The sequence below is a fragment of the Scyliorhinus canicula genome, chromosome 21 (assembly GCF_902713615.1).
Source record: "Scyliorhinus canicula chromosome 21, sScyCan1.1, whole genome shotgun sequence".
NCBI classification, from domain to species: Eukaryota; Metazoa; Chordata; class Chondrichthyes; order Carcharhiniformes; family Scyliorhinidae; genus Scyliorhinus; species Scyliorhinus canicula.
This window is the reverse complement of record NC_052166.1, coordinates 39,610,977-39,625,823: the sequence shown is the minus strand read 5'-3', so window position 1 is coordinate 39,625,823 and position 14,847 is coordinate 39,610,977. Positions and strand designations below refer to the sequence as shown.

Below are 14,847 nucleotides of genomic sequence, written 5' to 3'. Positions count from 1 at the left end.
GGTCACAGTGATCATGGGGGACTTCAATATGCAGGTGGACTGGGTAAATAATGTTGCCAGTGGACCCAAAGAAAGGGAATTCATTGAATGTTTACAGGATGGCTTTTTGGAACAGCTTGTGATGGAGCCCACGAGGGAACAGGCTATTCTGGACTTAGTGTTATGTAATGAGCCAGAATTGATAAAAGATCTTAAAGTAAGGGAACACTTAGGAAGCAGTGATCATAATATGGTAGAATTCAGTCTGCAATTTGAAAGAAGGAAGGTAGAATCAGATGCAAAGGTTTTACAGTTAAATAAAGGTAATTACGGCGCATGAGGGAGGAACTGACGAAAATCGACTGGAAGCAGAGCCTAGTGGGAAAGACAGTAGAACAGCAATGGCAGGAGTTTCTGGGAGTAATTGAGGACACAGTGCAGAGGTTCATCCCAAAGAAAAGAAAGGTTATCAGAGGGAGGATTAGGCAGCCATGGCTGACAAAGGAAGTCAGGGAATGCATCAAGGCAAAAGAGAGAGCCTATAATGTGGCAAAGAGTAGTGGGAAGTCAGAAGATTGGGAAGGCTACAAAAACAAACAGAGGATAACAAAGAGAGAAATAAGGAAGGAGAGGATCAAATATGAAGGTAGGCTAGCCAGTAACATTAGGAATGATAGTAAAAGTTTCTTTAAATACATTAAAAACAAACGGGAGGCAAAAGCAGACATTGGGCCGCTCCAAAATGACGCTGGTAATCTAGTGATGGGAGACAAGGAAATAGCTGAGGAACTTAATAAGTACTTTGCGTCCGTCTTCACAGTAGAAGACATGAGTAATATCCCAACAATTCAGGAAAGTCAGGGGGCAGAGTTGAATATGGTTGCCATCACAAAGGAGAAGGTGCTAGAGAAACTAAAAGGTCTGAAAATTGATAAATCTCCGGGCCCAGATGGGCTACATCCTAGAGTTCTAAAGGAGATAGCTGAAGAAATAGTGGAGGCGTTAGTTATGATCTTTCAAAATTCACTGGAATCAGGCAAAGTCCCAGAGGATTGGAAAATTGCTGTTGTAACCCCCCTGTTCAAGAAGGGAACAAGAAAAAAGATGGAAAATTATAGGCCAATTAGCCTAACCTCGGTTGTTGGCAAAATACTAGAATCCATCGTTAAGGATGAGATTTCTAAATTCTTGGAAGTGCAGGGTCGGATTAGGACAAGTCAGCATGGATTTAGTAAGGGGAGGTCGTGCCTGACAAACCTGTTAGAGTTCTTTGAAGAGATAACAAATAGGTTAGACCAAGGAGAGCCAATGGATGTTATCTATCTTGACTTCCAAAAGGCCTTTGACAAGGTGCCTCACGGGAGACTGCTGAGTAAAATAAGGGCCCATGGTATTCGAGGCAAGGTACTAACATGGATTGACGATTGGCTGTCAGACAGAAGGCAGAGAGTTGGGATAAAAGGTTCTTTTTCGGAATGGCAACCGGTGACAAGTGGTGTCCCGCAGGGTTCAGTGTTGGGGCCACAGCTGTTCTCTTTATATATTAACGATCTAGATGACGGAACTGGGGGCATTCTGGCCAAGTTTGCCGATGATACAAAGATAGGTGATGGGGCAGGTAGTATTGAGGAGGTGGGGAGGCTGCAGAAAGATTTAGACAGTTTAGGAGAATGGTCCAAGAAGTGGCTGATGAAATTCAACGTGGGCAAGTGCGAGGTCTTGCACTTTGGAAAAAAGAATAGAGGCATGGACTATTTTCTAAACGGTGACAAAATTCATAATGCTAAAGTGCAAAGGGACTTGGGAGTCCTAGTCCAGGATTCTCTAAAGGTAAACTTGCAGGTTGAGTCCGTAATTAAGAAAGCAAATGTAATGTTGTCATTTATCTCAAGAGGCTTGGAATATAAAAGCAGGGATGTGCTTCTGAGGCTTTATAAAGCACTAGTTAGGCCCCATTTAGAATACTGTGAGCAATTTTGGGCCCCACACCTCAGGAAGGACATACTGGCACTGGAGCGGGTCCAGCGGAGATTCACACGGATGATCCCAGGAATGGTAGGCCTAACATACGATGAACGTCTGAGGATCGTGGGATTATATTCATTGGAGTTTAGGAGGTTGAGGGGAGATCTAATAGAAACTTACAAGATAATGAATGGCTTGGATAGGATGGACGTAGGGAAGTTGTTTCCATTAGCAGGGGAGACTAGGACGCGGGGGCACAGCCTTAGAATAAAAGGGAGTCACTTTAGAACAGAGATGAGGAGAAATTTCTTCAGCCAGAGAGTGGTAGGTCTGTGGAATTCATTGCCACAGAGGGCGGTGGAGGCCGGGACATTGAGTGTCTTTAAGACAGAAATTGATAAATTCTTGATTTCTCGAGGAATTAAGGGCTATGGGGAGAGAGCGGGTAAATGGAGTTGAAATCAACCATGATTGAATGGTGGAGTGGATTCGATGGGCCGAATGGCCTTACTTCCGCTCCTATGTCTTATGGTCTTATGGTCTTATGGAGGGGAGGTGGGATTAGGCTATTGAGTTGGATGATCAGCCATGATCATAATGAATGGTGTAGTGGGCTCAAAAGGCCAAATGGCTCCTCCTGCTCCTATTTTCTTTGTTTCTATCCTTTGACTTTTCTTCCATGACATCTTTGTCTTTCCTGCCTTCTAACCTATTTGTGGCCTTCCCTTTTGTTCTATCGCACCCTTCCCCCACTATTTCAACAGTATAGAACCCATCATATTTCTACCCTCCTTCAGATCTAAAGAAGAGTCATGTTGGTCATGAGATTTTTCTTTTTCTCTCCACAGATGCTGCCAAAGTTGCTTCATATTTTACGCAATTTTTAAAATTCCAATTCCAGCTGTCTGCTCAGCACTGTTCATAGTACTCGTGTCTGAGTCAAAAGGTTGTAGATTCAAGTCCACTCTAAAACCTGAGCACACAGCAGTATTAAAGGTGTCCAGCATCCAGAGGTTACAGCTTTGTTGGAATGCCATCTTTCATATGAGGTATCAATGCAAGACCCCATGTGCCTATTCTTGTAGTTCAAAAGGATGGAAAGATCTCATGACAGTATTCATAAAAGTGCATGGATCCCTCCTAGTTTTCTGCACATAACTGTTCTCTCAACCATCACCACTAAAAACAAATTACCTGGCAATTCATCCAAATTTGCAAAGCATAGGAACCTTGCCCAACACAAATTTCCCAACACATGAGCTTTTTTTTTATTCGTTCATGGGATGTGGGCATCGCAGGCTGTGCCAGCATTTATTGCCCATCCCTAATTGCCCATGAGGGGGCAGTTAAGAGTCAACGACATTGCTGTGGGTCTGGAGTCACATGTGGGCCAGACCAGGCAAGGACGGCAGATTTCCTTCCCTAAAGGACATTAGTGAACTAGATGGGTTTTTACGACAATCGACAATGGTCATCACTTGCCTTCTAATTCCAGATTTTTATTGAATACAAATTTCACGAACTGCAGTGGTGGGATTTGAACCTGGGTCCCAAGAGCATTACTCTGGGTCTCTGGTTTACGAGTCCGTGGCAATACCAATACGGCACTGCCTCTCCACCTGCACAGGACTGGCTACATTTCAGAACAATTCAGGGTTAAGAAGATCTTTTGGAAAACCTGAAGACATAGGTCACAATATAAATTCAGTTTTCTTCATTCACATTAGCTCTTTTGGTTCATTGAGTGGGAAATATCCAGGCTACTCTGCATAATTTTTCTCCATTTTCTTTCTGCTGTGATTTTTTTAAAAAACCCTCTACTACTGTAGATATTGAGGGAGGCACGGTGGCACGGTGGTTAGCACTGCTGCCTCACAGCACCAGGGACTCGGGTTCGAGTCTGACCTCGGACAACTGTCTGTGTGGAGTTTGCACATTCTCCTCGTGTATTTTCTCTGGGTGCTCCGGTTTCCTCCCACAGTCCAAAGATGTGCAGGTTAGGTGGATTCGATATGCTAAATTGCTCCTATAAGGGGTTGCAAGATGGGGGCTTGGGCCTAGATTAGGGTGCTCTTTCACAGAAGTGCACACTTGATGGGCCAAATGGCCTCCTTGCACTGCAGGGATTCTATGATCCAATTTTCTAGAGGGAGCCATGATATATCTGACAATTTTGAAGAAATGAGAATTAAAAAAAGATCAAGCAGGCATATCTCATCGCAAGGGAGCGCTATGTTCACTCGCCAGGTGGAAATGCATGCAGCATGCTTTCACAAAGATTAATGCATGTGGAGACTTCAATTTGCAAGATAGGTCATGTCATCCCCAATAGATATGTGGGGTGGGATTCTCCCATACCCGGCGGGGCGGGGGTCCCTGCGGGACGGAGTGGCGTCAACGTAAGGGACTCCGCTGGCCGGCGCGGGTCCGCGCATGCGCAGGAGCGTCAGCAGCTGCTGACGTCATCCCCACGCATGCACAGGGGGGAGTTCATCTTCGCGCCAGCCATTGCGTAGGCTTACACGGCTGGCGCGTAGGAAAAGAGTACCCCCACGGCACAGGCCCGCTCGCGGATTGGTGGGCCCTGATCGCGTGCCAGGCCACCATGGGGGCACCCCCCGGGGTCAGATCACCCCGCACTCCCCCAGGACCCAGGAGCCAGCCCGCGCCGCCAGGTCCCGCCGGTAAGGGACCAACTGTAATTTACGCCAGTGGGACCTGCATGAAACGAGCGGGACTTCGGCCCATCGCGGGTCGGAGAATCGCCCCGACCGGCACGGCGCGATTCCTGCTCCCATCAATTCTCCGGCGCCGGAGAATTTGCCGGCCGGCGGGGGCAGGATTCACCCCCCCCCCCCATCGATACTCAGACCCGGCCGGGGAGGTTGGGGGGGGGGTCAGAGAATCCTGCCCATGAAGCCTGACTAATCGTAATGCTGGATGCTACCCGACAAGCAGCTCAAAATTCCAGTGGAAGATATGAAAGAGAGCATGCAGTAACTCAAAGGCTAGCCAACCCTGCAAGATCGTAAACAAGATGCGACCAATCATGTTTGGAAGCATTGTTACACAAAATGGCAAGAACAATAAAGAACTGTTTCCTCAGGCTCCAGTTCACCGACAGCAGATGCAGAGCTGTGTCATTTGCTGCAAAGATACCAAAGCTGTAGGATGCATATAATTTTCCAACTAAGCACTTTACTGCCTTCTGGACTCAACATTGAGTTCAACACTTTCAGACCATGAACTGTTTTTTCACCATGCACTGATTTGAATCATGGGCTGGATTGTCCGCCCCACCGTGCCACATTTCTGCCACGACCCGCCGACGGGATTCTCCGTTACGCCAGCCGGTCAATGAGGTTTCCAATTGTGGAGCAGCCCCACGCCGTCAGTAAACCCCTGTCCACCGGCAAAGCGGAGAATCACGCTGATGCACTATCAATTACGACGAGACGAGAGTAGAATGTAATCGAGGCTTTATTACACAGAGATGTGTGGCCTCTTACAGCAGCTGATGAAATGGCTGCTGTTCGGAGAGCCCACACATTTATACTCCGCCTACTGGGCGGAGCCAGCAGGCAGGGATTTAACCCCGTACTTGTAGTACAGGGGCCTTACCGTAAAACCCATATATACAAGTATAATACAACAGTGGTGACTACCACACACGCCGGTGGAGAATCCCACCCCAGGGGCGGTATTCTCCGACACCCCGCAGGGTCGGAGAATCGCCCGGGGCCTGCATAGATCTCGCACCCGCCATGGCTGGAATTCTCCGCCACCCGGAAATCGACGGGGGCAGGAATCGCGCTGCGCCAGTCGGCGGGCCCCCCGCAGCGATTCTCCGGCCCGCGATGGGCCGAAGTCCCGCCACTAACAGACCTCTCCCGCCGGTGGGAATTGAATCACATCTGGTGCCGGCAGGAGCAGGCGGCACGAGCGGGCACCGGGGTCCTGGGGGGGCGCAGGGCGATCGGACCCCGGGAGTGCCCCCACGGTGGCCTCGCCCGCGATCGGGGCCCACCGATCGGCGGGCGGGCCTGTGCCGTGGGGACACTCTTCTTCTTCCGCCGCCGCGATGGCCTCCACGGCCTCCACCATGGCGGAGGCGGAAGAGAACCCCCAACCGTTCATGCGCCGAGATTACATCAGTGGGTGCTGACGCTCCGGCGCATGCGCGGCCTCATGCCGGCCGTGAAGGCCTTTCGGCCAGCCGTTCGCGCCAGCTGGCGGGGCGGAAAGGCCGTTGGCGGCGGCCGGCGGGGAGTCAAGGCCGCTCGCGCCGGTCGCCAACCCCTCTGGCGCGGGCCTAGCCCCTAAAGGTGCGGAGAATTCCGCACCTTTGGGGAGGCCCGACGTCAGAGTGGTTGGCGCCTCTCCGGTACACCGGGACCCCCCACCCCGCCGGGTAGGGGAAAATACTGCCCCATGGTTTTGCTTTCAGACAGAACTGTTCATTATTTAGGCATTTGGGCAAATGCTTTGGCTCATTACTACAACCAACTTGTCCCTTTTGTTCCATTACATGTTTGTCCTTTAATCTCACCCATTTTATACCAGATGTTCTCTTTTGTTCTTCTTCCTCCTCCCCCTCCCTGCTTTCGACATTTAACCCATCACATTTCTAATCCTAATAATAATCTTTATTGCCACAAGTAAGCTTACATTAACACTGCAATGAAGTTGCTGTGAAAATTCCCTAGTCGCCACATTCCGGTGCCTGTTCGGGTACAGAGAGGGAGAATTCAGAATGTCCAATTCACCTAGAAGTACGTCTTTCGGGACTCGTGAGATGAAACCGGAGCACCTGGAGGAAACCCACGTGCAGACTTGTCGCGTTACGGACTGGGTTGTGTTCACGACTCTTTGTAGGTCAGTTAAATAATGTGAGGAAAATGTGACAGACTACTGTGATGGAAATGGTGTGATAAAACAAAGCATGATGTGTAATCGCAATTGTTGTGCATTACATTGAGAAAAGATAAACAGGTAAACTCACAGCAAGTAGACATTATTGAACTAACACTATCCACACCTCCCCAACAGGGGCAGCAAAGAAGGCAGTATAAGAAAATGCTCAGATCTTGTAATATACCACAAGTAATTGCAAAAAAACTGAGACAATTGCAAGTGTAGGTATTCATAAGAATTACTGATCATTAATTATTTAAATAAACTTTTTTCAGTTGAAGTGACACTCTTAACATTCTTTGTTGCCTTTGTTCTTCCAAAGGTCTACTGGGGGTTGATTGAGAAAGCAAGTGCTTGATCTTTCATAAGGAAAATTTAAGCCCAGTCTCTATTTTCTGTACTAACCTCCAATAAGTCTAGTAAATAGCAGATGCAGGGTGGTATGAATTTCGGCACACATGGGTCAGTTTAGTGTTGCTCTTCCAAATTTAAATTTTTGAGTAAAAGTGCCTTTAAAAGCAAGTGAACATTGTGTTGCTCCAAAATTCTATAAAAGCCACAGGAAAGGACAAAGAAATTAGATTGAAGAAATGGCTCCAGTTGAACCTAAATAGTCACTTCCTATAGCATAATTTTTGATTCTATGTTACCTGAACGAAGGCAGAATTCCATACATCAAAAATCAAACGCGTATGTGGCACTCTGTTCCCAAGATTCTATTAATTAACTCTTAAATCGTAGATGATACAGGGTAACAAGCTCTATTCCACCAATGGAAATTTAATGGTGGTATAACCTCATAATCTGATTATCATAGTTAAATTAAGTAGTTCTGCACCACTTGCAGGATAAGCAGTGCCACCGTTAAAGATTATCTTTTCAGATGGTCTTGCAGCTGGCATCAAGTTGTCTCTATTTGCAAAATGAGTACATTTAGTTGAAGGGAAGCATTAAATTCACTCAGTTATAGATTACATTTTTACCCCAACCAACACTTTGAAAATCGGATTAGTCATTAATTTACTGCTTATGAGACCAGCTGTGTGAAAAGCTAGTTTCATATCTGCCTACAGATAAGTGACTGCACTTCAAAAATACTGGGCGCGATTCTCCGCTCCCCACACGGCGTGGGAGAATCGCGGGAGGGCCCACCGACAAAATTCACGCCCCCCACGATTCTCCCCCCCCCCCCCCCCCTGCCCGGAAGAATCGCCGCTCGCCGTTTTTCACAGCGAACAGCGATTCTCCGACCCGGATGGGCCGAGCAGCCTGCCGTTCGCGGCTGTTTCACGACGGCAAACACACCTGGTCGCTGCCGTCGTGAAACGGGAGTGAGAAGCCCGTTTGGGGCTTGTAGGGGGCCTGGTGGGGAATGAGCACTACGACTGTGCTCGGGAGGGGACAGGCCCGCGATCGGTGCCCACCAATCGTCGGGTCGGCGTCTCAATCGTACGCACTATTTCCCCTCCGCCGCCCCGCAAGATCATGCACGGTTGACGTCATTAGGCGCGCCGGCCGCGTCATTCTCAGTGCAACACCCCTGCGGCCGATATTTATGGAGCGCCGCTCCTAGCCCCGCCAGGAGGGGAGAATAGGGGATGAGGAGCGGCCTCCGAGGTCGTCGTGAAACTCGGCCGAGTTCACGACGGCCCTCCCGATTTTTCCCGGGAGCGGAGAATTCCGCCCAATTAATTTGTTACAACTAATTTGAGACATCGTAAGAGACAATGATACGGTACTTTGAAATTGAAAGCTTTTTTATAACGTAATGCTGCATGTTTTGGTACAAGGTGCAACGTAAATCATCAATACCAAGTATGCAATATAAATAAGAACAATGATAAATATTTATGATACTTAGGTAGGCTAAAAACGAGTCCAAACCGAGTTGGTCAAAAGAAAACTTTGTTTATTGCCAAGCACTTATATTTACAATGTGCAACAGGTCCCAGCTGGGTCTGCTCTGTCAGTTCCATATCTGAACAACTTTATACAGATCTCAATCATGAATTTCCTCAGGCTTTCCGCTCATATTCGGCGAGAACCCTGTAGGACTCGTGGGGGTTATGACAAACCTTCCCCCACAAATTCCGAAATATCTTCTGATGACTGCGGAGTAGGAGCGTGCCGAACTCTCTTCGCCCTTGGCTATGCTTCCTACACATTTGGAGCTGGATCAGGCGGTGTATATCATGACGGTGGATGCCACTTCCGCAGTGATTGCACTGTCTGAGGCTGTTGCACTGCTTCCTCCTCATCGGAGACTTCCAAAGCCTGGGTCTCTATTTCAGAATCCGGACCTACGACCTCTCTCATTTCAGCGCTTTGACCCGCTTGGGGTAATGCTCTAGCCTCTGCTGGCATCGGATTTGGTTGGACTGTGATTTTCCTCTCCCAAGGATGTTTTCGTAAGACTGGTCTTCTGGACCTTATGTGATCAAGGTACTTTTTCACAATACGACTTTGTGCCTGATCTTGATAAGATACCAGCCCTGTCTGGCGGACGATTGTCCCCGAGATCCACTGGGCACCGTATGCAAAGTTGCGAACATAGACTGTGTCACCTGGTACAAACAGCCTGGACGGCTTTCATCTAACAGGGCAATGCCCTTGCTGCTCCTGGCTGTGGCATACTTTCCCACCAACATTACGGAAAGCTTGATTAAGACAGGTTCGAAGCTTCCGCCCCATTAGTAATTCAGCTGGTGCTACCCCAGTTACGGTATGCAGAGTGGTCCGATTGCAGAACAAAAATCTGGCCAGTCTCGTGTCCATCGTCCCCGAAGTCTGTTTTTTCAACCCTCGATTGAACGTCTGTATTGCCCCATTTACGAGCCCATTAGAAGTTGTGTGATACGGGGCCGTATGGATACGCAGTATCCCGTTTGTCTTCAGGAATCCCGAGAATCCCTCACTTGCGAAAGGTAACTGACACCTCTGGGATACTGTGCATACTGAAAGACAGGTGCAATTTCGCAATGGTCGCCTTCGATGTGATTGACAACATGCTATGGACTTCCAACCACTTACAGCAGACACCTGTCAGGAGTAAGAGTATCGAGCATGAAGGGGGCCAGTAAAGTTAGCGTGTAACCATACCCACAGGCGCCCAAGCCATTCCCATGTGTGAAGGGGTGCGGCTTGCGAAGCTCCTGTTGGTCCTGGCACATGCCGCACTGCTGGGCTACTCTCTCTATCTCTGCGTCCAGGCCCAGCAGCAAGTTATGCTGCAGCTGTATAGAACCTTAGTTAGGCCACACTTGGAATATATTGTTCAATTCTGGTTGCCACACTACCAGAAGGCCGTGGAAACTTTGGAGATGGTGCAGAAGAACGTTTACCAGGATCTTGCCTGGTATGGAGGGCATTAGCTGAGGAGAGGTGGATAAATTTGGTTTGTTCTCACTGGAACGATGGAGGTTGAGGAGCCACCCGATAGAAGTCTGCAAAATTATTAGGGGCATGGACAGAGTGGATAATCAGAAGCTCTTTCCCAGGATGGAGGAGTCAATTACTTGGGGAAATAGTTTTAGGTGCGAGGGACAACGTTTAGAGGCGATGTGCAAGGGAAGCTTTTTACACAGAGGGTAGTGGGTGCCTGGAACTCGTTGCCGGAGGAGGTGGTGGAAGTAAGTATGATAGTGATGTTAAGGGTCATCTTGACAAATACATAAATAGGATGGGAAGAGAGGGATACGGATCCCGGAAGTGTAGAAGGTTTTAGATTAGAAGGGCAGCATGGTCGGCACAAGCATGGAGGGCCAACGGTCCTGTTCCTGTGTTGTACGTTTCTTTATTCTTTGTTCAAACGTAGCTGCAGGCGAGCGTTTTCATTTTGAACACCCCCGCGTTTCCGTTGTGCAGGACCCTCAAGATCAGGTCTTGGCCCTTAGCCAGGATGACGAAACGCATAGCCCACAAAAGGATGCCATCGTCCACACTAAATGCGGACATTTCTGGTGAGAATTCCCAGAACTTGTTTGGCAGTCTTCCATGTTGGCCCGTATACATGACTATATGTCGAACTTTCGAAAGGGCCTGGTCAATCTGTGTCCACTCACGGATTTGGAATCATGTAACAGGCAACAAATCCATAAAGGTGAGCGTGGGCACTATCTTGTCAATCCTAGGTGGAGAAGGAGGGCGCTTTTAAAGACAGTCAGCTTAATACATCCGCGTTTGCGATCTGTACCTGGACTCTGTTCAAATGAGTACACGTAGGCAGCCAGCAGGAGGGCCCAACGCCCTTGGGTGCCCGGTCCTTGTAAAGTTTGAATATAGTCCTGTATGGGGGTCAGCTTAGAAGACTGCCAAACGAGTTTCAGGAATTCTCACCAAAAATGTCCAGGTTTAGTGTCGAAGATGGCATCCTTTTGTGGGCTATGCGTTTCGTCATCCCGGGTAAAGGCCAAGACCTGATCTTGAGGGTCCTGTACAACTGGAACCCGGGGGTGTCCTGGCGGAGGCAATGGGTGGAATCACTTTGTCTTCTTTAAAAAGACCTAGCAGCAGCTTGTGGTCCATGATGAAAACCACCGACCTTACACATTCTGATGAAATTTCTTCATGGAAAAGACAACTGCCAGACCCTCTTTCTCAATTTGTGCATAATTGCACTCGACCAAAGCCAGTATCAGGGAGGCAAAGGCGATCAGCCTCTTGTGTTGATCCTTGTGTCTTAATAAAGCTCGTAGTCGGAGGAGTTTAAAAGGTGGGATATGTTACCACTGTCGCTGGCGGGTAGGGTGCAGTCCATCAAGATGACGGTGCTCCTGAGGTTGTTGTTCCTGTTCCAGTGTCTCCCCATCCTTATCCCGAAGGCCTCTTTTAGGAGGGTCAACAGGAGCATCACGGGGTTTTTATGGGCACACGGGACCCCGAGGGTGAGAAGGGTGTTTTTGGAGCGGGTCAGGGATAGGGAGGGGCTGGTGCTGCCCAACCTGTGTGGGTATTACTGGGCTGCCAACGCAGAAATGGTGCATAAGTGGGTAATGGACGGGGAGGGGGCAACATGGAATAGGATCGAGATGGCGTCCTGTGTGTATACGAGCCTGGAGGCGCTGGTAACGGCGCCGTTGCCGCTCCCTCCAACGAGGTATACTATGAGCCCGGTGGTGGAGGCTACCCTGAAAATTTGGGGGCAATGGAGACGGCATAGGGGGGAGGTGGGGGGCTCGATGGAGTCCCCGATACGGGTGAACCACCGGTTTGTCCCGGGGAGCGTCGATGGGGAGTTTCTTAGCTGGCACAGGGCAGGTATTAGGAGGTTGAGGGACCTGTTTGTAGATGGGAGGTTTGCGAGCCTGGGTGACTTGGAGGGGAAGTTTGGGCTCCCCCCCGGGGAAAATGTTTAGGTACATGCAGGTTAGGGCGTTTGCCAGGCGGCAGGTGGCGGGGTTCCCTGTGTTGCCCCCGCAGGGGGTTCGGGACAGGGTGCTCTTGGAAGTAGATGCTTTATTGCAAGTTTGTTCTGTCTTCAGTGCTTAACTTAGTTACCTCGATGCTGCTTGCCTATGTCCTGCTACCAATTCCCCCTACTGTGAGGTGTGTCCTCACTTCCTGTTCCTCTGTATTTATAGCTCTCCCGCGCTCCCTCTAGGGCTTGCTCAGTTGTATTGCATCTACACTGATATACAATCACCACACCTCTCTCGGCCATCTTCCATGCAGTGTGATGAAACGCCACGAATGCCGTATGGTGACGCGTCACACGTGACTATTAGTTGTTTGACAGGATCATAATCTGTCAACAAGCCGGAGTCAGTCAATTGTTTTTTCACTTGAATGAATGCTTCTTGCTGTTGGAAAGGCATATTTGCAATTGAAGAAAAAATTCTCCAAACTTAATCCAGCAGCTGTTCGTTCCAGTGTTACAGCGTCAACAGTAATCCAGTTTTATCCTCGTCGCCAGTTCAGTAGGCCACAAACGAGTCCGAACCGAGTTGATCAAAAGAAAACTTGGTTATTGAAAAGCAATTATATTTACATCATATCCCAGCCGGGTTTACTCTGTCAGTTCAAAACCTGGCCGACTTTATACAGATCTCAATCTTGAATGTCCTCGAGCTCCCTGCCCTTTAGCTTGAATTCGGCAGACTGATTGCTACAACCCAGTAGGTCTCATGCGGGTTATAACAGATACATTTTGTAATTTTAGGGATAAAACATCAGTAATTTGAATAGGTATTTCCTATGATACACATACTTTGTAGTAGTACTGAGAGTCTAGTTGAGACCAGGGATTTCTATGTTCGCAATGTTGACAATCCGGATTTCTATGTCCAATTTATAATGGGGACATACCTATAAATGTTTATACTTCATTTACTGCTCTCAACAATTTGAACATAGCACATAAGACAAAACTCATCGTAGTTTAGTCCCTTGGTTTATACTTAGCTAATTTGTACGCATTTTAATAAGTTAATGTATCATATTCAACTACCAACTTTCTAACAACTTGCCAAGTAGTTTGAGGATACCATGATCACAAATTATCACTACATGAATGTCTTTCAGTTCATTTTATAAGTTGCCCTCCGGATATACATTCCCAGTGATCTCTCTGTCAATTTTTATATTTGTAAAACGCTTTCACAATCAATCTCAGACACTAAAAAAACTTCATTGACGTAAGATTTCTCCTAAGTACTAGAGTCCAAATTGATGGGATTATAGACTTTTCATTACTGTTCTATTTATTTTTTTACATAATACAAAAAAAATTACATTGCATAATATATCAACACCAGCGTTCCATTCAAATACTACTGAACTGTGTTTGAATGCTGAATCATATTTTCAATTCCTAAACAAACCCGTACCATAGCACATTCTGAATTTCTAATTAAAACTTGAATAGAAAGACTATATAAAAAAGCAAGTATTAACAAATGTTAAATAATTGTTTACATTTTCACAATGCAGAAACCTGCACAGTACCTGTCGCTGATCTCCAGGGCAATAGTGTTTTATCTTTCAATACAACAATACTCAATTTTGCTGCAAATGTTCGAGTTATTGCGAAAACTTTTAAAACTAGGAGTTCAAAAACGTGACCCGAGCACCATTTCTCTCGTCATAAAATCATGGAATTGTCATTAAAAAATTTAATATACTAACCGACAGTTTGAACAGAACAGATAAAATGTGACCCAGTGTCACTTGTACCTTACCAAACGTAGTGAGATAAAAAGAATCCAGATCATTTGAAAATCTGTTGCAAAATAAAACCCTGTGAACATTGCTGCCATGCTCCATTGTTACTTCCTAATACTGCTGAAACTTGAATCCGTAATGTTTCAAATCAGTAACTCGAGAAGCTGTTAAAAGTACGTATCAAGCATGGTTGATAAGACCAGCTGAGCTTCCCAGCAAGCTCTGCAAACCGCCCTTGCTTTGAATGTGAACTGTCGTGACCATAGTGATGAGAACAGCATTTGTTCCGATTGGCTGAATGACTGTTTGAATGCCAGTTTATCACCGATTAAAACCTATTCACTGGCTTTGAAGAAGGAATTTTCTTATGAAGTACACAGAATCCAAAGGGAAAGCACTTCCAAATCCTGAAATGGAATACCAGACTTTGGCTACAATGAGGAAAAAAGTAGCAATCGTTAAGGTTAATCAATGTTTAAATTTGCATTCCCGCATCGTAGTAATCACTCCTGATTTCTTCTCCGCAGTTCCTGTAATCCAAATACAAAAGCAACTAAGGCTAACAACTCCACCAGGGGAACGACAGAAAGATCCTAGTTCTCACGAAACTGGTTGGAAAAGGATTAGGTTGCAGTTCACTGGGGCGTGACCAAATCACCACAGTTTATATTGTTAAAAGAAATACTGCAAGAGCTGCCAGTTATTTTACATCAACTGACATAATTTCAGTAACAACACCTCTGTTTTAAAAGCAAGACCGTTACCGTGCTCTATCATAGTTCGTTACTTTCGTATCTTCACCTTCAAGAAGAAAATCAATAATGAAGCAAA

At 47.1% G+C, this 14,847-nt stretch overlaps 1 protein-coding gene across 2 annotated transcripts in view; it reads right to left on the bottom strand.

Moving 5' to 3' along the window:
• The window catches only part of rgs3a (regulator of G protein signaling 3a), a 325,379-nt gene that overhangs the window by 255,513 nt on the left and 55,019 nt on the right, over positions 1 to 14,847 (bottom strand). The window contains exon 1 of one of the 2 annotated variants that reach the window (XM_038781675.1): positions 14,034 to 14,203. The exons of the other annotated variant lie outside the window; for it this stretch is intronic. Coding sequence (XP_038637603.1) covers positions 14,034 to 14,118 — 85 coding nt within the window. The 5' untranslated portion in view covers positions 14,119 to 14,203. Of the gene's footprint in view, positions 1 to 14,033; positions 14,204 to 14,847 lie in introns of those variants that run through there. 2 annotated transcript variants of the gene reach the window in all.